General features: G+C 33.2%; 2 protein-coding genes across 3 annotated transcripts in view; both read right to left on the bottom strand.

The window, feature by feature from the left end:
• Positions 1-1047: 1047 nt before the first annotated feature.
• LOC126824442 (isocitrate dehydrogenase [NADP] cytoplasmic) lies at positions 1048-13211 on the bottom strand. 2 transcript variants are annotated; one of them, XR_008788569.1, is made up of 13 exons: positions 13121-13211; positions 12990-13029; positions 9742-9848; positions 8661-8747; positions 7576-7736; positions 6720-6866; positions 5946-6013; positions 5686-5754; positions 5269-5420; positions 4896-5036; positions 4135-4297; positions 2807-3846; positions 1048-2775 (listed from the first exon to the last, which is right to left on the bottom strand). XR_008788569.1 is itself a non-coding variant. In XM_050553672.2 (12 exons), exons 1-12 carry the CDS (start codon positions 13134-13136, stop codon positions 3765-3767), a joined length of 1233 nt encoding a protein of 410 aa, XP_050409629.1. In that variant the 5' UTR covers positions 13137-13211; the 3' UTR covers positions 1048-3764. The 2 variants fall into 2 exon arrangements, 1 of the variants encoding a protein (XP_050409629.1); XM_050553672.2 differs by having other exon boundaries at positions 1048-3846.
• A 1581-nt stretch (positions 13212-14792) lies between these two features.
• Positions 14793-26242, bottom strand: part of LOC126824436 (lipoxygenase homology domain-containing protein 1) — an 83924-nt gene continuing 72474 nt past the window's right edge. The window contains exons 41-50 of the mRNA XM_050553660.2: positions 26031-26191; positions 25324-25410; positions 24752-24875; positions 23622-23852; positions 22706-22888; positions 21786-21924; positions 20666-20833; positions 19989-20101; positions 19295-19486; positions 14793-18281 (exon numbers count right to left, since the gene is read on the bottom strand). Coding sequence (XP_050409617.1) covers positions 18097-18281; positions 19295-19486; positions 19989-20101; positions 20666-20833; positions 21786-21924; positions 22706-22888; positions 23622-23852; positions 24752-24875; positions 25324-25410; positions 26031-26191 — 1583 coding nt within the window. The 3' untranslated portion in view covers positions 14793-18096. The remainder of the gene's footprint in view (positions 18282-19294; positions 19487-19988; positions 20102-20665; positions 20834-21785; positions 21925-22705; positions 22889-23621; positions 23853-24751; positions 24876-25323; positions 25411-26030; positions 26192-26242) is intronic.

Below are 26242 nucleotides of genomic sequence, written 5' to 3' on the forward strand. Positions count from 1 at the left end.
TCTTCATTAGCCCAGTTTAGGAGTAGGACGTTTAACCCCATTTCATTTCATTCCACAAGTAGAGAGGGTTGGGTGACTGGATGGTCTAACAAGTGTGCTTTAGATCATAAGGTCTGTCATTGAGTCAAGTGACATGGTTTCAATTCTCAGCTTGTATACGTCATTTAGTAGGGTTACCTGTCAAACCTCGTGGGTTTTCTCCAGTTACCTCCCATTGCTAAAGAGCCATATGCTCTAGTGAATTATTGAAATAAAATTGAACCATATTAGTCCCAAAATGACCTAGTTTGTGTTGAGTGGATATTAAACCCCATTACTCTCACATTCCACCAGTATTGCTCAGTAAGACATTGTTTGATCCTTGCATTGGCCAAGAAAGTTCATTGTTCGGATGGTACGAAAAACCAAGGTCCAAAGTAGACATTGGCATGCAGTTAAAGTTCCATTGGCAATTGGAATTCGATATAAGATTAGGCTGTAGCTAAGAGTGTGCTAATGCAGAATATCTTATGTTGTCCCCCCACACTGTCGGTGTAAAGGTCCTACTACTTCACAACAAGGTCAGGCCCACCCCACCCACCTTGCTCCAGCTAAATGTCCGAATGGCATCTACAGTGTTCATTTTTTCAAATTTTCACCCAGATCCTCTTTGAACTCAAGAATTGTCAATACAGCACTTCAAAATTTCCTGGACCCCACCCCTACCAAAAATCCTGGATCAGCCCCTGTGCAGGTGAAATGAAATAGGGTTCTGCTCTGACTGGGCTAATGAAAACGGGCTACTCCATACAGTGTGCTATGAGGGAAATTTTGCCCGGGCAACGGCACTATGGCCTACTTTTAAATCGAATTACAACTATCATGGGATCTTTTACGCGAACGGCAATGTATACACAGGGCCTCAGGTTTTCGTCCCATCCAAACTACTAGACAGCTGTCCTTGTCAGGCCCTCCACCCAGCACCACCGACATGGGGAAACCACGTCTGAAAATCTTGATGAATCCTTGTACAGGTACATGTAATTTAAAACAAAAGACAACTTTTTTTTATGTTTTTGTATTAGGTAAACCATGTAAATAAATACAGTAATATTCATAATATTGTATATTTATTGAAAGATTTGAAAGTAAATCTAATTATATAAATCTTAGTGTAAAATAGTGTGATATAACCAGCCAATCTAATATATATTAACAAGGATAAATTATTAAGACTAGCTTTAATTTTAAAAGGTAAAAGAAAACATTTTTAGCAATGTGACTCCCAAAATAAACGGGAAGTGGTATCAAGTGTTTCAGAAAGTACCAGTGTAAACAGCATACCCTGCTCTTATAAAACATGTTTAATTACTTACAGGAATGAAGATAAACCACTATAAGTGTACAATGCAAATAAACGGCAGAAGCATTTCAATTGACAGCAGATAAATTAAATGGAGCTCATATACACAAGAGTTAGATGTAGGAAGGATCATTGAGCATAAATATGGAAATGGAAAAATGTCACTGCAATATTTATATGTGGTTATTTGCTTGCTAAAACAAAGGTGGTTTTATTGTCCATTTGACCAGACTTTTCAACAAATAAATGATAGATACATTAACAGTATATATATTAAATGGAGCTCTTACTCATGAACATTACAGAAAAAATACTGGTACAAAAGTTAGTCCATTAAATTTAAGCTAGCATTTGTTAAGTACATACACCATGTTATTGGGATCTTCCAGATCTCAAGTCTAGCTTGTGAACAATGTTTTGTTTAAAATTTCAAAACTTCAAAATGTTGAACTAAACGGTTTGAGAAGAACAACCAAGTACTTTTTTTTTAAAAAACTTATATTTTGTTTCCAGATGAAATAGGAAGATAAATTTTAATAGGCATTCCTGAAGAACAAAAACTATAATTGATTAGAGATTTTACAATTCGTGAAAAAGTTTATGCATGAATCTTTGGCATACAATAATGTGGATTTAAATGGATATTTCATGAGAATTAATAATTTAATTAATTAAAATGATGTAAAATAATTGGGCAGTTTGATTAATAATTAATAATTGGGCAGTTTAATTCAATGAGATCTCAAGAATGATCATCCAAGACATAAAACATTCGCTGAATTTAAAGAAAAATGAAACTCATCTTTTTACCAAATGTTGATGCTGGAACACTATAAGCTTTTAGAAGTGACTTTAGGACATAATGTAACACTACAGATAATAAGGGACCATCTCAAAACTTCAACACTTGCTGATTGCATTCAAACGAATAACCGAAAAACCGTGGATAGATCTAGCCCCGTACACCCACCTGCACCAACAGAATAAGAAAATGTTGATACAAATGGATTTTGATGTGTGTTTAATACAAAATAACCGACATTTAATCTGTCATTTTTTATCCACTCACCATGTTATACGGATTATTCGTTTGGATACAAGTGGTGAAATTTTGTGACAGTCCCTAAGAAAGCTATTGATGACAGAATTTAATCTATCAAACTCAACGCTTTCCAACAAAGAAAATTTATTACCAATATGTGCAAATTTAATAAATCAATATAAGCTGTGGTAGTTTGATTATTTGATACAGCAATATTCATATTTTCCAAAACTAATATCTATAAAAACTTTAAAAATATTTTAATAAGGCCATACAAAAAAAATATTCTGGCTCTCAGACGATCCTTACTAAAAAATCTGATGCGGAAGGGTAGGGGATTTTTTTTTGTGTTTTTATTTTGTCAAAGGATCACTACTGGGTTATGTGACATCTCATAAACATTGCATTTAAAGTCAAGGCACTACATTTATCTCATTATCTAGTTTATTAGAAATGTATGATTATCCAGTATCAATTATGATTGTCAGTATCATTTATCAGAGTTGTGTACTTGATAAATGAACCTATGTACATTTCCGGAATCATTTTAGAGCTACTTCCTGTGACAGGGTAAAACATTTACATGCACTAATTAATGAGACAGTTATTATTTTTTGAAATAAAACGGGTGATGCAGGATTATCTGAGAAACAGAATATTTTTTATATATGGCCTTAACATAAAGACTAAAAGCTGTACATGTATAGGCCTACAATATTCCTACTTTAACTAGTCATACTTGAGTGATTCTGAATTCTCAAATTTTTAAATAAGGTAATACACTTCCAAAATCAGGTGTTTATTTTCAATCTGTGTCTTGACTAGATGCTAAAAATTACAGCTTTGATATTTATAGGACTGCAATCAGCTCCACCATCATTTACCACAACCTTAGGCCATACAAAAAATATATTCTGGTTCTCAGACAATCCTTACCAAATATCTGATGCAGAAGGCAGGTTTTTATTTTGTCAAAGGATCATTATTTGGCTAAATCACATTTCAAGGCAATACATTTATCCGTTTATAGGATTGTATGATTATCTAGTATCATTTATAGTTGTCATTAACATTGATCAGAGACTGTGGATTAATTAAAAAGATTTATAAAGTTACTTCCTGTATCTGGGGTAAATTATTTACATGTGGTAATTAATGGGACTGTTTTTATTTTTTGAAATAAAAACAGGTAATGCAGCTCTTATCAAGTGATGCTGGATTATCTGAGAATCGGAATATTTTTTTGATATGGCCTTAGATATAACTAATTAATCCATGTATGTGTATGGTAAAAAATGTATATGATAAATTCTGTGTACTATCTCCTAAATACACTAACAAATAAACAAAATATTATAATTTACTAGATGATTGTGAAAGTCAACTGGACATTTTCTTGGTCAAATTTTCAGCTAATTTGTCCAAAAATTCAAACGTATTCAAATAATCTGCTCTTTTTACACTGAAAAGAAGAGAAAAATTTAAATTATATAATTATTGTTTATTGTAAGGCCTAAATGTTAAAATAAAAGCATCTGAGAAAAATGTATGATAATTTTTACATTTATGCTAACATATAGGATTTGCCCAATACTTGAAACCTTCTAAAAACAAAAATTTCTTAAACAGGCAATGTAATTCCTATCTGTAGGATCATTATATCTACAATCACTACAAAACAAGACACTGTTTTCCATGCCAAAAAGTATTAAAAATTTGTTTTGCTTACAACAAACATTTGTAAACTTACTTGCTCATTCCTTTTATACATATAGCTAAATCTTTGGTCATACTTCCATTTTCAATTGTCTCAACACAAACTTGTTCTAAATTAGTAGCAAATCTATCTAATTCACTGTTGCTATCTAATTTAGCACGATGAGCTAAACCTCTTGTCCATGCAAATATAGATGCTGAAAAATACACAAACACATGTTTATTCATTTATTATTTTAGTCTGACAACACAATTCAATCTCACGAGTTCAAATTAGATTGTATGCCATACTTGGGTCAAATCTGTCAATTGAGCACCAAGATACAGATGTTTTAAGATCTGATTTCTAACTCGTTTACTTCATAGTCATCTGTAAGCAGTTTAATCAAATCTTTTCGAGGTATTTAGTAACTGAATATAGCAAAAAACTTTAAAATTACTTATGCAAGAACAATATTACTAATCTATACATGGCTTGATAATGGTGATATAACAACTCTTCAACACAGCCTAAACTTAAATTAACAATCATTCTTCCATAAGTATTCTAAGTCTGACAATATTTGGATTTTGAACAATATGACTGAGATTATTTCAAATATGATATACTGTATAAATTGAGGAAAAGGTATTTGTTTGTCATCCATCACCAAGAGTTGCTCTTTTACTTAAATTTTATTAGCTTGTTCTAAAGACACAGGTTAGCACATGCACGTTGTATCATAACGTCTGTCATTGAGTCAACTGGCACGGTTTCCAGTATATATTATATTAGCCTTAAATAATACAACCTACCAATAGGGTTTGTAGATGTTTCTTTTCCTTGTTGATGGAATCTATAATGTCTAGTAACGGTACCATGAGCAGCTTCAGCCTCTACAGTTTGACCATCAGGACAAATCAAAACACTTGTCATCATACCCAGTGATCCAAATCCTGTAGTTTAAAAAAAAATAATGAAACTCTTCCTATACTTAATTTAAAATTTTGTTGAATCTGATTATAAATTATCTATAGCGTCCTAAATGGTGAAGTAAATTTTAAAGAAAAACCTACAAATTAAACATTTAGAGGAACAGTACCGTTAAGAGGAACAGTAAATTTACAAACTATATGGTTATCTCCCAGGACTTGCTTTTGATACCAAAACACCTGTAAGTACACCTACCTTGAGCTACAGAATCAGACTGTACATCACCATCATAGTTTTTACATGCCCAAACAAATCCACCTTCAGATTTCATAGCATAAGCTACCATATCATCTATTAATCGATGTTCATACCATATACCCTTAGCTTCATACTCTTTCTTATATTGACTACAAACAAAATACTATATCATTCAATGGTGCTTTAAAATTTGAGCATATAGAAATGAAATGGAATTTAACAAATTACTATTCTGTATCAAGCGGGCTAATATAGACAGGCAGTAGGCTTTGAAATTTTGCCAAGAGAGCGCTGCTGCAACTGTCAGGGGATCTTTAATGGTATAAATAGAAACAGCTCTAATTTAAACTTAAAATGACCTACAATTTTATCCAATTTGAATCATTATCTTTAAAATCAAAATCAACAACTTACTTATCATAAATCTCCTGGAAGATATCTTTAAATCGACCGTCATATTTCTTTAAAATTGTGTTTTTTGTACTGAAATAAAGTAATAAAACATTTATACAAAATATAAATAAGTACATTCAAGTTTCAAAATCTGAGAGAAATCTAGTACACAAAAAGACATTGTTTGTGGTCTAAGGGGAGATAATATGAAGTTGAGGACATGTAACAGAGTTGCTTCCCTTTTATGAAATATTACATAGTTTCAAAAATTTCAGTTTTACCTTAAATAAAGAGGCCATTCCTTTTGTAAAGCAAACTTCATTGAACTGTGAGCAAAATCGGTGATACTCTGAAAAATACATTAAATAATCTAAGATTACATGAATTAGGAACAAACTATTGAATTTTGAAGTTTGCAAGCAGAATAATAAATTTTCAAATAATACATTTTCATTTAGTGATGGTCCGATAATCGGTTTCAACATCATTAACTGGCCGATAAGTGGCCTATCGGAAGAAATCGATATCGACTGATGCTCAGCCATTTTGTCGATACTGGAATCACTGATATCTGTTCAAAAAGACTTGGTAAATAACTCTAAAATATCATTGGAGTTTTGAACAATTAAATCATTTATTTGCTTGACACTTCGTATGCTTATTTTAGTTGCGTGTGCGTGACTATTTAGACATACACGACTCTCATAGAGGCTGTAAAACGAAATAATAAACAGTGCAAAATCCTTACCGGTCTACGTTATTTTTTTAAATCCTTATGCGCACATTATTTGAGAGTTTAGGTGTTTCGATGCATTTTTTTAAGAATACTATTTCTGCGCATGTGCAATCCGACATAAACGTACAACAGTCCACCTGATAAAACATGTGACTGGAATATGGAATAATTCCATTGCATGATGATCAAAAAGATAGAATTAGAGAATGCAGCAGTACGTTACGGAGGCTTCTCATAAATGAAACACTGAATGACATGAAAGAACTGAAAGTGCATATGATTTGGTGAGTAATATGACAAAAACCATTTCAAAACTTACAGCATCAGTATTGTACATTCCCATAGCAACACCACCAGATTCCTTGAAGTCAAAAACTGTGTATTGTTGTTTCTCCCCACCATTAGCAGGGGTGAAGGTCATCTCTAATTTACCAGCTCCACCAACCACAAAGTCTGTTGCTTTATACTGTAGAAGACAAAATAATTTCAACCAATTGTTTATCATATAATGATATTTGCCTAAACATCATTGCGTCAAGTCATTTCTGAATAAGATTGAACAGAACTTTAAACAAGAAGTCCCATTCACCCAAAACTACCTTAAGTAAAATTTGATTCAATGGAAACACAAAAATTATCAAATCTGCAAAATTTCTTATTAACTACTATATAGATAATAGGTTGTAATGTGTACAAAGTTTCATAAAGATATCATTAACAGGTTATGAAACATGCTCTGGAAAACGGGATGCATAACTAGGTAAATATATAAACTAGTGGGTAAGACACCTGCTCGCTAGCCTGGAGGTCGAGTGTTTGATCCCTGTATTGGCCAAGAAAGTTCATCCAGATTTTCCGGCGTGGTTCCCCTTGTCAGCGATGCAGGACGGAGGGCCTGACAAGGACAGCTGTCTAGTCATTCAGATGGGACGAAAAATCGAGGTCCCGTGTAAACTTTGGCGTTCACGTAAAAGATCTCTTGACAGTTGGAATTCGATATAAGAGTAGGCCGTAGTTCCGCTGTCCGGGCAAAATTTTCCTCATAGCATACTGTATGGCAGAATAGTAGGACACTAAACCCCATTTCATTTCATTTATAAACTAGCTACGACTAATCGAAAATAAATTCAGGAATGATAAATTTTGACAGTTTACAGCTTTAATAAACTTATTACCTGATCCCCAAAAGCATGACGCCCAATAACAATACTCTTAGTCCAACCTGGTACAAGACGTGGAATATTCTTACATATAATGGCTTCACGGAATACGGTTCCCCCTAAAATATTTCGAATTGTTCCATTTGGTGATTTCCACATCTTTTTAAGTTTAAATTCTGAAATATAAATCAAATGAAACAGGTAAAACTATATAATGCCTAAGCATATCTATGCTACAAGTGTAACATTTAGATAAGTATTTGGAATTTGTCAATCAGTATTAATTTAAACAGAAATTCTTTTTTCCATCATCAACGAACCCAACTTCCAGAAAAATATATTATACTACTTGTATAATACAAGTCCAATGCAAGAAAACAATGACTTTTAAAATTAGCCTAAAACAACATTTCCATCAAAATAAACACAACAGTTCTATTGATAACAATTACTGTGTTTATTTTAATGTGTTCAATTACTAAATGCCAGTCAAACAGTATATCAAACATTTCCATCATTTTGAGACTAACATATTAAATTATTTATTTGCAATGACTCCATGTGCAATGCAAGAGAATTTAATCTTAGCAGTATTTCTGCCTACTTTCCTTTATCTTCTAACAGCCAACTGAATTAGTTGCCTCTTATTATGCCCCCTATTAATTTGTACGGGTGATCTTGCTTTTTTTCCTAATTAAATGCATTCAAACATCAGGGAAGGCTCTTCAAGGTCCTTGTTGAACCCAGGACATCTAAGCACACGAACACAAATTATTGAGAGAGAGAAATGGAGCTCAACGTCCACTCGAAAACAAACTAGGTCATTTCAGAACTAACATATGGTTCAATTTTATTTCAATAATTCACTTGCGCATAGGGATCTTTACTCTTTAGTAGTGGGAGGTAACCGGCAGATCCAGAGAAAACCCACGAGAGTTGACAGACGACCTTACTCCTTGTCACATACAATTGGGGAATCGAAACCACGCCAGTTGACTCAAGGACAGACCTTATGATACAGCACACACGTGTTAACCATTCAGTCACGAACTATTGAGGGCGTGCGAGTAAAACATTAAGAGTTAAGACAAGAAACCTACCTTCTACTCTTTTCTCATCAGGAGTTATAGTAGCACATTTAATACCAACATTATACTTGCGAATAGCATTGGCTGCATCAATTGTAACTGGAAAATTAATTATTACATTATTTATAAAATGAAATGGGGTTTAATGTCTTACTGTTCTGCTCCGAGCTGGGCTAATGAAGACGAGCATACGCCATACAGTGCGCTATGAGGGAAATTTTGCCCGGACAGCGGCACTACTGTCAAGGGATCTTTTACGTGCACACCAATGTGTACACGAGACCTCGGTTTTTCGTCCCATCCGAATGACACAAAATTTATAAACAAAATTGCATAGAATAAAGACCCTAGAGAACAATATATAAATGAAATGAAATGGGGTTTAACATCCTACTATTCTGCTACAAACTGGGCCAATGAAGACAGGCATACGCCATACAGTGTGCTATGAGGGAAATTTTGCCCGGACAGCATCACTACGGCCTACTCTTATATCGAATTCCAAGTGTCAAAGTATCTTTTATGTGCACACCAATTTGTACACGGGACCTCAGTTTTTCATCCCATTCGAACAACTAGACAGCTGTACTTTTCAGGCCCTCCGTCCTGCACCACTGACAAGGGAGAACCACGCCGGAAAATCTGAACAAACGTTCTCGGCCAACACAGGGATCGAACACTCAACCTCCAGGCTAGCGAGCCAGTGTCTTACCCACTTAGCCACCGTGATCCTGAACAATATATAAACTCCAATAGTTTTTCTATGCTAATCAAACAGACTGTTCAGTATTTGATATTATTCAAACAGATTTTTTAGTGAATGTATTTTCTATTCTAATAGTGTCCCATATCTATTCAAACAGATTTGTTAGTATTTGTTATTCGAATAGTTTTTTTAGGCCTCATCAAACATAGTTTTTTTTATCATTTGTTATTTGAACAGAATTGGGTCTGTTTTTGTTTGCTATTAAATAAAAACTATTAACTGACTGAAATCAAATACTTAAAAATAAACAAACAGATAAAGTAACGTAAGTCCTTAAAGAATAAAATTAACGTACAGGTCATAAATAGGTAATTGTGAATGACCTACCTTGATCATCAGTAGCATCTCTGTGTTCTATACCAAGATCATATGAATGTATCTCTAAATCCACAAACGGATTAATTAACTTTTCCTTGATCAAATCCCAGATGATTCTGTCAATAATAATGAACAATTATACAGTGGTTCAATGGAATTTATTCTCAAGAGACAAAGTACACCATCTTTAAAATATCTTGGTACTATACATGCATGGCACTGCTTCAAATGTTTTCTATGTTTTATCTTTGAACACAAGCATTTCTACCTACTTTTCTTTAAATTCCAACTGCCAAGGGATATATTTTACATTCACTACTTTCAATTAACCCGTTAAGTGCGTAGGTCATTATATATCATGCTGGACAACTGCCGCTCAATGTGTGTAGGGCGTAATATAACACCTTGGAGGTATTTTCCCCAACCTATTCTTAGAACATAGTTCGTCACTTGGGGGAATCCCTTGGGAATTCCCCCACAATCGCAGCATGTGTAGGACGTTATACAACTGCCACTCACTGTGTGTGGGCGTAATATAACGCCTTGGAGGTATTTTCCCCAACCTATTATTAGAACATAGTACATAGTTCTTCGTCAAATTAATTACACTTAACGGGTTAAGTTTGAAAATTTTAATGAAGCAATAGCACTGTGGCCTTCTCCACCTTCAGTGAATAAAATAATTTTTAATTTGCCTTAATATACCATGAGAGTTAAAATTTAAAATTCAACAGTCTGACATCAAAATTCAAAAGTCTGCTCAGATATAATGTTGTAAGCTCGAATTGATGGGTTGTACATACAATACCGTTTGAATAAAATGGGATACCAATTGATATCTTTTTATACTAAACTGAGAAGAACCATTATTTGACTGATTCAACATTCACAAATGGTAGTTTGCAAGGCATTCAAAATCAGCAGTTTTAAAAAAGTATCAAAATTCAGTCAATCAACTTGGTTTCTATCAGACTTGTGTTAAACATACACTGTAGAAGAGATGCAAATAATAATTTGTCAAAAGTTGTTTCAATATGCATGCATTTCCAGTTTATTTGTGGTCATCAATCATGGTTTGTATGTTTCATGGGATCATTATGACAGATTGTCATAATTTAAGTAAGGGTTTATCTTGGACATAATAAAACACATTGTGAATTTAGTACAACCTTGATTAAATGAACATTGACCCTGTACATAAACAGAAAGTTCAAAGTCCAATCTAATTTTGCTATCAATTTAAACTACAATATGACAGTGCAAATAATAACCCTATACATTATATAGCAACTTATAGTAAGGGGATAAGGTACCCAGCACATATTGTATTCTACCCAACTTAATGTCATACATATAATCTTTATTACACATGTAAAAATGTCTTTGATAAACATTTAGAAATTGAATATATAAACTACTATTATTAATTTTTTTTTTACAAACTCCGCTTCAACAAAGATTGCTCTAAAGTACAATCAAACAAGCTATTACCATGCAAAATGTGCCCACATTGGAACTCAACCGTCATTATGGTGTAACAGTGATATCATATATTTAAACTGGTTTTTTTTTCAAATCGGATCTGTGACCTCTAGAGGGTTTACAAGCTAAGAACACAATTTTTTGTACAATCGGGGGCCATAATCCAGGAAGTTACTGTACAATATGCGCAAATATCTAAAGGAATCTACATCTTTCAGATATAAACATAAATTGTGATCTCTAGAGTGTCCACAAGCTGAAAACGTGATTTTTATGTACAATCAGGGGCCATAATCCTTAAGGTTTGTCCGATACATACCAAAACTGAAAGAAACCGAGATCTTTGGAAGATCAATCTATATTTAAAGTTTCGTCAAAATCGGATCAAAATTGTGGACGGACGGATGTCCAGACAGGGGCGACAACAATATACAATGTACATCCAGTGAGTAAGATGCAGGCTTGCTAACCAGAGAGTCTCAGGTTCTTATTTATTTTGACCGAGAAAGTTGTCAGGATCTGTGGTGCATGGAATTGTGTCTAGGCCTTCAGATAGGACGAAAAACCAGATTCTTGTATATCAATCTTTAAGGACATAACACGCAGATCGTTCAAAAAAGGGTAACCAGATAACATAGGTAGATAGGGCTTCCTAATTTCCCCAAATATTGTCTATAAATTTTTACAGGAATATTATTTCAATAAAATTGTGTCAAAAAATAAAGAGGAGGGTGGGGGATGGGAGGGGGTAGCTAACTTGCCAAGATGTACATGTAGTACTAATACTAACTTTTCTATCTTTTTATTATAAAGAATATGGCCATCTGAGTCTACTATCTTTAGTCCCTCTACATATTAGTATTAACTTATCAAGACAACAAATGAATTTTGACCCTTTCATGGTCTATGGACATATTGATATATATTTGTACTCTTGACCCCAACCATCAGACATGCTGATATGGTCTACTGACTTTTGAAGTCCACTTAAATTATCTTGTGATTGCATTATTTTACCCTAGTAGTGATACTCACTTTTATAATCATTTATACTATACATGCACTTTACCAACACCTAATCACACTATCAACATGTGCACATCATTCATAGTAAACAATGATGTCAGCTTATATTTTATTGTCATAAATAGTATGATAGCCTACTTTAAACGTGACCGAAGTATTTTTTGCCTAAATCAAATAATAAAATTAAGAATTTCCATTATGTAAAAATGTAAATCAGATTCAGAGATACGAGGGGTTTCCCAAAAATTTATTGGGTTGGTTAAATAAAGATTTATTTTTAATACTGGGTATGTAACAGAAATATTGGAGGGTTAGTTATAATAACCAGACTGCCCCACCCCCACCCTTCCCCATTCACATTATCTGTACTTAAATCTCTAATTTTTCAATTCTTGGTCTAAAAAAACACATAAACCAACAGGTCAACGACTAATCTGTCAGTTTTTTCATTCATTAACTTTTACGCCTAGATGTACGCCTAATAATATGTTTGCATAAAATCGCGCTCAAGCAGCCTATAATTATTTTTTTTTAATTTATTAATTCTAAAATTGAACGGACTTTGTACCATACAGAAACTCAAATATACTGGTACTGAAATAATACATGATCTACGTGTATACCCAACAGATGTACGTGACGTGACAAGAATTACTATAATCGACCGAAAACCTTTCACTATAATGACAGTTGGCCCTATGTGACGTTTCATTCAATGATCGTCAAAAATAAAATACATAAAATTTTACCTTGTCATCTCATCTCCTTGCATTTCAACAACGGCACCACCTGAAATTAATGACAAAAACATTACATGGTTGGGTTCAAGTATTCATTCAACATACACGCAACTTTCAAATTTAAGTGTGCATAAGTTTACCTTTTATTTTTCCCATTTTAGAAGATAAGGTTTCACGCACAATAGACTTCTCTCAACAACAAACGGGGCTGAACTGATTACCGGTGCCACGTCCTTCAACTTTCACCCCTTACGTTGATTGGTTAAATATTTCGCGCTATGTGAATCCCGTTATCCAGACTACTTGTAGTCTCGATTATCATGTGATTCGGAATTGAAAGCGTAACTTAATTTTAACTGTTTTAGCCAATATCTGTATAAATATGTTTATTCCTATAAATAGTTGTGGATTAATATCAAAAATTCCACAGCCATCTTTCAAATAAAATAGAAATTATAATTTTTACAAATTATATTACTTCAGGAGATGAATTTGAAATGTGTCAAATTGCACAAAGGTAGGGTCATAAATCACAGGAGGTAGGTCATATGATAAATAATTCATACAGGGGATTTAATGGTTGGTTTATTAAAAGGATAATAAATTCGTAAGATTATATAATATTTACCATGACACAGCAGGATGAATATAAAGTTGAAATAGGGTTATTAAATTTATTTGGCGAAGTTATTTCACCCTTTGTTTAGGCCTACTGGTATTTTTATTTTTATATCCTTTCAGAAAACAATTATCTTTTTAAACACCCCAGAAATCCATCCCAAAAGTTAAGTTTTCTTAGAAAGTGTCATAGTGGACTAATTTTTTTTTTTTTTTTTTTGCTTCTTCATGTAGGATTAAAAGACGTATGACCTTAAAATAGGCCTGATTAATGTAATATGAATGTATATTAGAACATGATTTATATTCAATTTTTATAAAATTTATTGTAATTTATATTACATTATATGTTCGGTGAAATATGTGAACAGTGATGAAAGGCACCAGGGGCGGATTGGGCGATCGGGCGATCTCCCGAAGGGCCGGTCGGTCAAAAAATGAAAAAATTAATTTTGTCCAATTCGTCTAAAAACCCTTGTTATTGGACCAGCCATGGAGCGATGATGATCATGTTGTATATATTCCTACTTATTCAATATTCCTAAATGGTTAATCAAATGGTCAAAATTTTCTCAACTAGTCCCATTTTTTAACCAGTTAAATTCTCTTGACTCTTGACGATACTACTTAATACGTTAATTAATAATATGACGATACGATAATTTCATAGGTTGATGGTTATAAATTACTTGCAGGTCGGGAATTTGGCCTAAATTAATCGATTTATGAGATATATTATTTGACAGATTATAATCAGATATGCCACTAAATCGCATATTTGGGGTTCATTTTTCAAAATTTTCCAGTGGGAGAGGCCCCGGACCTCCCGTCCGGGCTCCGCGGTCAGTCTAAGGGGCCAGTCCGACACGGGGGCCCCAATCCGCCCCTGAAAGGCACAACCAAAATCATTAATTCCAGGCCTGGAATTGCAGCAAGTACAAGTCTCAATGTTTATTGGTTATCATTTACCATGTCATTCATTTTGTTCAGCACACATCTGTGTTTTTTCAGCTTTTTTTATTGATATTTTTAATACATGCCTCATTATAAATGTCAGGCACTTGTTCGTGTCAGACACTTGTTCGGCCGTGCCCGACATTCTTTCAGACACACATTATTTCTAGTATGTACATGTATCAATGTTCACTGCTTCTCTCTCTCTCCCTCTAGAATCAAAACAACTACCCATTTTTATTGTCTAATAAATATTTATTTAATAAAATTAATATAAATAACAAGATAACCAATACACTAGATATCTGAATATAAATAAATAATCTAGAAAAAAAGGCAGGATGTTTGTTTATTATACAATCTACAGCAAGTGATCAGATCAGGTAATGAAAGAACACCTCAGTTTCTTTGTAGAAGTCTGAAGAGGTTATGACATAGTTCTATCATGAACATTATAATCAAGATGTCCATGGTTCTATTCTAGACATCTTTAGACAGTTATAAAAAAAAAATTATCAATCACTGATTTCTTACAAGGGGTTCGTGAGAATAATTAAATTTCATAGAAGGATATCTCCACTTTGTGATTGTAACCTTGGGCTATTAATAAACAGATTGTTGACATTGCACTAGGTTATCCAGGCGAAAGTTTGAAAATAATGTGTATTTTTAGAGTCAAGAGTGGTTTATTTGTACCTGGAATGCCATAGAGTATATCACAATGTCAACAATTTGTAAATATGAAATTGGCCTATGTGGAATGTTCAAAAGAAAACCCCTTTGAATTGGTCAGTGAATAGGGATATCCATCAATTAATAATTACACAGTTATGTTTTCTTTATTGTTGATATCATTTGAACCACAAACAGAACTGTAAGATGTACACTTAAAAATATTTCTATATTTGGTCATCTATTAGCAGTTTACTTATTGGATATACAATAGATAATATATATCATAAACTAATAAATCTATAAATAAATCTATATATTATAATGTTCTAATATCTAAATAAAAGGCTTTATATTATACTGATTTAGTCAACAGCAGTTCATAAATCTATTGATATACATATTTCTTAATAAAGAGATGGTTTGAGAGAGATATTTTCTTATTCTTGTGTTTACTTGATTGTTACTATTCGTGGAATTTTAATTAAATACCCACTTAAAATATCAAAACAAATATTCCCCAATACAGAAAAAAAAAACGTTAGACGAAATGCAATTTGTTTATAATTATTAATAATCTTCGAAAATAAATACAAAAATATGCGAATGTTTAAAAATAGCATTAATAATAACTTTAATTTATTCTTGTTACTTGATATAATATAAAATATACTAATAAATATTTTAGATGACACAGCAGTTATATACAGTTGAGCTCAATATTTATAACTACATGGTCGAAATAGCTATCAGTTTTAGCATATCTAAAGTTACAGTAATGAATATATAAAACTTATTATGGCTTAATGCAGAGGAGATCATAGAGAATGAGGCATACGTGAGATTGAGCAATTCTAAGGAAGCGAAATCTAAGGCCTAGAAGAAAAAATAAATAAAATTCTATAATGACTAAAATGACAATTTTTTAAAATATATATCATAAAAATATTTTATTAGTAATGGTGTGTTATATCAGATCTGAAATCAAGCCATCAAATGTTACCCAGATTTACCTCCCCATAACAGACACTTTGGGCATGCTCGAATGTCAGTCCATAACATCCAGAATTGATAGAATTGCAATCAATGTGAATTTCAAAGTTCTGCAAGTTCCAAAAATGGAGGTGATTTGAGTGGAATCTTGATGTAATTAAAGAACGAATATGTGATGCTGCAAGGTTGGTTGAGATATTATCTTATTCAGTCGGTGCATGCACTGTAGCCCAAAATAACCCATTTCACTCGATTGTCATTATTTTTGGAATTGAGAAAATTTAATTCTGGAATGTTCAATTGAGTATCCCCTAAATGAATGATAAAACCAGGTAACCCAAAATGACTAAGAGCTTATCGAAAGATAAATCTTTCTCGTATCAAGATAAAAAGCATATAACATTTAGAAAATAAATTCTTATATATAAAATTTAAATCTTCAAAAAGATGAAATCTATGTACTACATATAAATATTAGTTTATTCACATTTTGATTATTGGTATCACAACCCTGGATAGAAATGTTTAAAATAACTGTTATAAATAAAATTATCACAAGTTTTATATTAACAATAATTAATGGAGCCTACATTGACTTAACATAACAAGGGTATCAGTAAATGACAGATCCTATAAATATTAATAAGGCTCTATATAATAAATAGGCTCCACCAATTTAATTTTCTGTTTTTCAGAGGCTTGATAAATAAATAGCCACATGAATTAAGTGAAAGATACTTTGTTTAAAATCTCAAAACTTAAAAATTTGGAACTAAAAGTTTTGGATCATGCAACCAATTTCTTTTTTTATTTTAAATAAATTTTTTTCCCAAAGAAATACCCTGGAATAATTTTACAGGTGTTCATGTTGCGAAAAACAGAAAATTAAATTGGTAAGGCTTTACTATATTGTGAAGTTCAGACATGGTTACATATAATTAGAAAATATTCATATATAATAGTAATATAGAAGCAATACATGATTCTATTTTAGTATAATAAAAAATAGTAGGGATAAATTGTTTTAAAATGTTGAACAAGTGGAAATAAATATTTAATTAAAATCATTATTGCAACCTATACAAAAGTCAAAAAATAATCAAGTACCATTATCCCAGTTAAAACTTAAAATTTCTACAATATAACTCTAATTATTTTCAAATTGTAATTCATGTATTAATGACCTGAAATATCATAACTACATTTAATATATTAATAAATATGTACAAATTTGGATTAAAATGTAAGACAACAAAATAATACAACACAACATTAATATGGAATGGCACATTGTGATCTTTTGTGTAGAAATGAAATGATTATAAATATATACCAGGTATTTACAATAAAACATTCTAAAATACACATATCCATGAGAATATAACAGAAAAAGAATAAAGATGGTTTGAGCCAAGATGATACCTGAAGGCAATTTGGGAATCAGTGAAGACTTTTCATAATTTAAAGAACATAATATTAAAATTTATGTAGAAATCCCACAACGAAAAGATATTGAATGATCGAAATGTACACTTTACATGTCTAGCACTTAAATATATTTGTTATGTACATATAAATATTGAACGACTGGGTAGAATGAAGTAAGGCCCTGATAAAAATTAGGCTAAGGCTTGGCAGAAAGCAAACTACCGATATGTCATTTGTGGAAAAATGTATATTCTTCATTGGAAAGGATATATTCCTTGGCTAGACCCGTCTTGGTATGGAAATCTTTTAAATACTTTGTGAGACATATGCTAGTCCTTGTTTGGAATTGTCGATTTTAGAGGCAATTGTCATCGATGTAAAGTGGTTTAGTGATGGTCTCATAAGTGTTGGTCCTTGGTAGGAATTTAGTTGGTTCTAGGGAGGAATTAAGTTAGTCCTGGGCTGGAAATAGTTCCCGACAGATTTCACCATCTCCCTTATCTTTATCAAACCATTTATTACAATTAAATGTTGTTGTTTTATTTGTGGCCATGTTGTTAACTTCAACACGATCTAGGAACCAACCAGGACGGAAACCACTATTATCATGTTCTATTTTAATCTTCGATAATTCACCTGAAATAATGAAAGGTAAATTTAGATAAATTGTAATGATGTATAAATATGTCCAATCACTCAATGTAAACAAGAAAATTCAAAAATACAATGTACACAAGTATGTATTCTCAATATGAAAGTACAGAGGGCAAGGCTCCCACTTCATGATTTCGACAGTTGGTAAATTTTTAGCATATTTTATGTAATTTGTATAAGCAAGCTATTATTTTTTTCAAAGAACATGACAATTTTCAGCATCATCTGAAACAGGGATTAAGTAAAGAGCTGACAGCTCTCGCTATAACAGTCAAAAAATAGATAATCAAAAGAGAATATGCTGAAAATTTCAGTCAAATTACTTCACTTTGAGTCAAGGAATCGGTGATACAATTATAGGCTAGCCTTCATATTCATTAAGACCGTTGGTACAATAATAAACAAAGTCTCGATTATCCATTTTTATGGTAACATCATCCAGCACAAAATGTATTTGAATCCACTAAATATCGCAGGCATCCGATGGCATCAAGAGATAATTATGATCTTGGTAAATTAATTAATGTCCCATTAATAATTTAGATAACATTTCAGACCTAAGGAAAGACCTGCAATAGGCAGATTTAGTTCTTGCATAATGCATGTCTATCTTATAAATCCTTTTCAATCGTTTTTACACAAAAAATTAACATTATTTAGTTTTGTTTTTTTAAGATTAAATTCTTTGAAGTACCGTACCTAAAGATATCAAAATGAAAGTCATGGTTTTGATTAAGGTAAAGTATGAAGAACAAATGTCCGTAAAATGAGGCAATGGTCAGGAGCCTGCATTTGTTCAAAAAGCAACTATGAATACAATGAAATGAAATGAGGTTTTCTCCGGGTCCTTCAGTTTCCTCCCACTGCTAAAGACTCATACACGCAAAGCGAATTATTGAAATAAAATAAAACCATATGTTAGTCCTGAAATGACCTAGTTTGTGACGAGTGGGCGTTAAACCCCATTTCTCTCTCTCTATCACTAATACACCTACCTAAATCAAGAGCCTCTATTTGGAATTTATCAACTTGATTTCTTTCGAAGAGATCACGGAAACTCTGTTTAAGAGGTCTTGTGCCTGTATCTCCATTAGCACCAAATAAAGTTATTGAAACATTAGCGTTGGTTCCACATCCTTTGACATCACCAGTGTAGACAACAACTTCATATTTTATTGGCGCTAAATCTGTAAAATAATTGAAACAATAATTTAAATCCATTCATTGAAAGCAGAGCTACAATCTATTGCATTTTACTTTCTAGTTTTTACTAGTTTTGATCTTCTAAATCAAAATGGACCCATAAATACCCAAAGCATTTTAATGAACAGAATGGTTGAATTCTAAAAACAGCTAATTTGAATTGGTTGACACAAATCTGACCACTATCAGCTCAAGCTGTGCACATGCACACAAACTTTGCAACCAGCACACAAAAGAAATTAATGTGCACAGAAATTGTAGGCCATATAAAAACTTTACTTGTCTTGTCTAAAAACATTGTAATTGACTAACTGCCAATACAGTTTTATTAGGCATTAAAACTTCAAGTCTACATTCGGACAACTATGCAGCGCACATAATATTGTCATGCGAATAAAATCTGCATACCAATCTTGGCACATTGACTACTAAACATTTGAGGTAATATTGGGCCAAGCATAATTCACATATGTTTAAACTACTTACTTCTAACGACAGCAACCTGCCCCTCCTCTACAGACTTTACCGTCAATACTTCGGCTTCTTTCATCGAGATCTTAGTACAGATAGGTATCCATGTTTTACACGGGAAAATATATCTGTAGAAATACATGAAGATTTGATAGTAATAAAATCCGAATGTTTTGGCAGTTCACCTCTAGTTTATTATAACCCATCTCTGACAGTCAAAACCTCGGAATCGTAACCAAGGCTGATTAACAGTTGATAAAAGTGTAACAAACCCTAAACATTAGAGTCTTAAGTCCATGGAAGTGCAATGCAGTTGTTACCCACTTCGTTGATACAAATTCTACAGTGCATGAATGTCTAACCAAATATTATCGAGGTTCATCCAAATTTCGCTTGGTTGGTGCAGAAAGGTAGGAGGTGAAACGCCATTTCATTTCTAACCTTATTTTATGGAAAACTTTCTTTCAGTAAAATGAATATTATGGGCAGAATCATAAAATCAGAGCTGGTCTAAAAGGTGTGTAAACTGTGCAGTTGCACAGATCTATTCCTTAGCAGAGGTCCTGAAATTTACCAACAATATCCAAACCATTTTTATTTTTCATATTAATTTGGGCTTTTCACTGCACATTTTAGTATTGGATGTTGATGATGAAATTCACTGTAAAAGAAATGGGTAAAAAGATTGTTACCTATCGCCTGTTGAGGTATCTGTAACAATGACTTCATGACAATGCCACTCGGCTGCCTTTCCTGAAGCATCTTCTATAGGTCTATCTTCTCTTTCTACAGCTCCTAATGTACAAGTTTTTAATTTCCCTAGATTCAAACAGTCTTTCTTGATATGATCTGTATTACCCCTAAAATACAAATAGAAAATTGATACATTTAAGTAAACTGTGGTTTCCCGTGTAATAGTGATGATCTTACAGAATTTAATACAGAAGAGGGCAAATGGCTCAACACTAACCTGGCCAGTCATGCAGTGTTTTTTATAAGTGGGAAGACAGAGAGTAAAGACAGCTCATACTAAATATATAATGTAGCAGCACTACAATAGCTTTTTTATATAGGGAACCACAATGGCTTGTACACTCGATTATGAGAAAAGTTGCAAAAATTTAATGTCAAAGAAGTGACAAAGTTTGCAACAACGATCTTAGTTGCAATCAAATTTGAGTTACTTCCCTTTGCCCACTCTCAATTATTTTTGATTGGTCGATAAAAAAAATAGCACAATTATAAAGGGCAGATAAATGGACTATGTGCCTCTCCAGTGAATGGACCCAGGGGTTTGCTGCCCAGGCAAATTTCCACTTATTGCACACTTTATGGTGTGTGTATGTCTTCATTTTCCCAGTTGGTGTATTAAACATCCATTGCATATCATTTCATTGCATTTAATAAATAACCAATCGGATTAAAATACAGATCTATATTTCGTTTCGTTTTTTTATACTTTCGATGGCCTACACTACATGAAGATCTGACCAGTTGTAGTGATAGGTCGCGTCAGAGGTCATGCGAGCCGCTTTGACCCTATAATGTCAGACATTTGATTAACCAATCAGCATTGATGTTACTAGTGGATTACCCACAGTTCTGTGCAAAACACGCCCAAAAGCTCACCATAACAGACCGTTTCATTGACTAATTCCTCACAACATTCAGAACACGTCAATGATAACAACTCTTCCAGATCCTAGTGTAGTAATGACAAGTAAAACAAAATTTTGAACTATAAAAACAAAACTAAATAGGATCTGTGTTTTAATCAAATTGATAAATAACTAATAATTGTTTTTAACTTACCTTCTCAGGATTTTATTCTGTGGACTGTTCTCGAACATCAATGTTTTTGATTTACGTTTTGTACCCTCGAGAATCATCCAGGCATTATGCATGGTACCACCATCTCTTTTATCAGTAGTAGATATTTCAATATCATATGCTGAAAACAATATGACCATATATACTAAATACATGCAAGGGTAAAACTTTACTTGCTCTCAGCACTAACAAACACTGAGATTTTATTAGGAGGTCACTCCTGTTAAGCGAAAAGTCATGAAAATTCCCTCGAGTGGCTGCCAAATACAGATTCTACTGTAGCTAGATATTTATTACATAAAACCCCCTTTTCGGGTAGCATGTAAACAATACATAGTTATGACATAATATTACATTTAGGGATGAAAAATACATAAAAAGTCGATAATAAAAATATATAATGAAAGTATGTACAAAATATAAACACGAGTTTAACATAATTGTCACATACAAGCTGGGAATCAAAACCACACCCCTTGATTTAATGACAGACCTTATGATCTAAAGCACACAAGATAGATCATCCAGTCACCTACTGCCCGCGGCTTAGGAAAGAGGAGGATTTTAGTTTTGAGAAAGAGAGAGAAAGAGAGAGAAATGAGGTTTAACCTCCACTCGACACAAACTAGGGAATAACACATGGTTCAATTTTATTTCGACAATTCGCTCGCACGTAGGGGTCTTTAGCAGTGGGAGGAAACCTGAGGACCCAGAGATACCCCATGAGTTTGGACAGGCGACCCTACTCCTTGTCACGTACAACCGGGGAATTGAAACCACGCCAGTTAAGTCAATGAATGACCTTATGATACAGTATGCACGTGCTAACCATTCGGCCATCCAACCAACCTTTAGTTTTGAGAGGCATGTTGTTAATTTCATTAATTTAAAAATATACTCACTGATTCTATCCTTACTACTACCAGTGCCGCCTGGTTTAGCAGCATTACTACAAGTTAACTCTCGAATAGTCTGTTTATCATCTTCAGTTTTAGATAACCATTTATCACAGTGGAACATATAAACTTTTCTTGTACTTAAATCTTCTATTTCTATATATGACAAATGCCATGCAGCTCCTAGGCCTATATAAAACAATGTTGTTTTAACTTTGGAATTAAGAGAATTATTTTTAAAATCAGATAATCTTGGAGGTGCTTCATTGTCAGTCCCGAATCTCCTGAACTGAGTAACACAGAATTGCGTCACATCAACCTGTTTCAGTCATGTTAAGCATTTTTTGGAAATTTATCGGAGGAGGTAGGAGAATTTTGAGCCTAGAGGAAGCACTTCTGCTAACTCTTTCTGCTTATTCAACTGTCAGTGGTTCTTTTAAGTGCACCAACTTATACACAGGTGGACCTTTTTTTTTTGTCACCTGTGAATGACTAGTTAGGCCAACTTGACAAATCTGAAGAGTTTTCTTGACCCTCGCCGGAATACAATCCCAGGACATCCTGGTTGTAAGTCCAATGCCCTGATCACTAGACTACCACAGGCACACATTGTAGACCTGCCTATAGAAATGAAATCAAATGGGGGTTCTTTTACGTGCATGCCAATGAGTACACAGGACCTTGGTTTTTCATCCCATCCAAATGACTAGACACTGTTCCTTGCCGGGCCCTTGATGCTGCACCACTGGAAAACTATGAGGAACTTTCTCAGCTAACACCAGGAGCAAACACGAGACCTCCTCTTTAGCGAGCCAGCATCTTAATAACTGAGCCACCACAGCTGCCACATCTTTTCACATAATATCTGCTTTTATCCACTTAACAAAATCTTAATTTTTAAGTAATTATTAACAATCATTACCTTTATTGTCATGCCAAACTCGAACTTTACTCAATTCTCCTAAACTCAATAAATCATTTAGTGTGAACTCATCTGTAGCGTTATTACCAAATGGTGATTTATTATTGTCAGGTTTCTTGAGATGTATTTCACCAGAATCACCATTTGATCCAAACATTACAATATAAACATTGGCGTCTGTTCCAGCACCTCTAATATCAGATGTCTTTACTTTCACTTTATAATCAGTCTCTGTAGGAAAAATTAAAGATAAATGAAATGATATTTGACGTTCTACTATTCTACACTGGCTACTGAAGATTAAAAAAACTGAACATAGGAGTACAGGAAATGTCATCGATGCAAGTTCTTTGATTAAAATTAACTAAAAAATCTATCTTAATTTAAAAATTGGCTTTAAGAAAAAACTATTTTCATTTCAAATTTGTTTCCCCTAAAACTAAACAATATGTATAATAGACTTGTCTGCTGTCTATTGTAATAAGGGTTATTTCACAACGATACTATCCGTACAAACTGGTTTAATGATGATAAGATATGGTTAGTTCTAAAAATTAAGGCCCACTGTAGATTTGGTCAACCTTAACCCTAACCCACAGTCTTGTCAACAATCATGTGCCCTACCCCTATTTACATCTCACGACCTTGATCAAATCTGCAGTGGACCTTAAGTTTTAGATTTTGCACATAAGACATGCAATGTGCCATGAGGATGACTTTCTGCTTACTCTTCATTGAATTTGAATACACATCCGAAAAAATGGATGCTTTTTCTTCTCTGACCTTCACAGGAAAGTCAAACTGGAAAATCCGGAGGGTCAAACCCTGTATGCCCTAGTTACAGACAGGACCATTATCATTGTGAAACCATAAAGAAATTATCGATATCCAAAACATGATTAAGTCATGATGGGATGTCTAGATAATCACAAATGTATCTAATTTTTGGATCTGGATTAGGGGGAGAAAAATTATACACTGAATAATAGTGTGTGTGGGTATCCATCAACCCATATTCGGTACAACCTTGGTGGGAGAAAAATCAAGCCATCACAAATTTCTTCTTTTACAAAATCTATAAAATACATTTTGCAAGATTATTTTCTGTAATTCTATACGTAGATACTTACTAGAAATGACCAGTTTTCCACGTTCAGTAGCTGGTATATCACGAGTTAGAGATGTTTCTTTACTCAACCAATCTCTACAGTGGAATACAGATAATCCACCAGTCTTCATATTTCGTAACTCAATCTCAAATATAATTTAAATAATCATCACTTATTAACATATTATTCATAATAATAAATAATTTTGCAAACACATAGCTGGCTGTAAGAAGTTTGTAGTCTTTTTGTGTTATAAAATAAATATCAGTTTTTTGTAAGTAAAAAATAAATAATAAAAACAGCAATATTTCTACAGCAGAGATTTTCACACTTGAAATGTTTAATTGAAAATAAGTTTTGAAATGCAATGAAATGTGAAGTAACATCTTACTTTTCTGCTCAAACTGGGCTATTGATTATTGAAGCTATACATTACATAAAGTGATATGACGGAAATTTAGCCAAGGCAGCGGTTTTACAGCCTACTCATCAGTAATCTTTAACATGCTGCAAATGGCATACACAGGAAGCAAAATTGTAAAATATAAGAATCATCATTTTCAAATTATTACAAAAAGTCATTATTTTCTTACCTTATCAAGATTCCATGTTGGTCGACTACCCTTTCCATCTAGAGCTATTCTTATCTTCTTTACATCACCAACATCTTCTAACTCCATCTATAATATAAACATAGCCTCCATTTTAATTCCTGAAGCGCTGACAAGAGAATTTTAACAAGGATTGTATTGGTATATAATCTATAAGCTATATGTTTTTAATAGGAGAACTGCACAAAGTCCAACTGATTTACCAGCCTTGATAAACAGGTCTTAGACCCTTTCACCACCTGTTGTAGCTTAGGTACCCAAAAGAATTAGTATGTAAGGTGTAACCATATGAAGGGCTAGTCACTTAACTCAGAGAACAGTTTTAAGCAGTCTAATAGTAAGTGCACTGACTCCAGCCACCACGACAGTTTAGTGGGAAGCACTACAGGGACAAACACAGACAGCGACAACTGTTGATAACTTTAATTGACAAAACGCCATTACAATACCAGTAACCCGGATGTCTCGTATCACGAGAACTGATATTGAACGAAGGGACCTGTAACCTACAGGGACTTGTAACATACACAATTAACTATAATGGTGCATGATTACCACACTACAGGCAAAACCAAAGACAAACATGAGGACAAGACAAACTACTAAGGATAAGGGGTATGAAATTTATAAATCTTCTCAAGATGTGGTAAAAGGCTAACATCTTAATTGAACCAAGATTTTGTCTTTACCTTCATGAAATCAACCTTTGCTCTCTCAAATCGATCTTCATTTTTATCTAACTCTGTTGGTGATGTAGATCCTTTTGTACCGAAGACCGTCAAAGTGATTTTACTGTCAGTACCAGCATCACTTACATCACCAGTAGAAACTGTTACTTCATATGTTATCACTGTAATTAAAACACATATAAACCATTAACTCACTGTAATTAAAACACATA

The sequence above is a fragment of the Patella vulgata genome, chromosome 6 (genome assembly GCF_932274485.2).
Source record: "Patella vulgata chromosome 6, xgPatVulg1.2, whole genome shotgun sequence".
Lineage (NCBI taxonomy): Eukaryota > Metazoa > Mollusca > Gastropoda > Patellidae > Patella > Patella vulgata.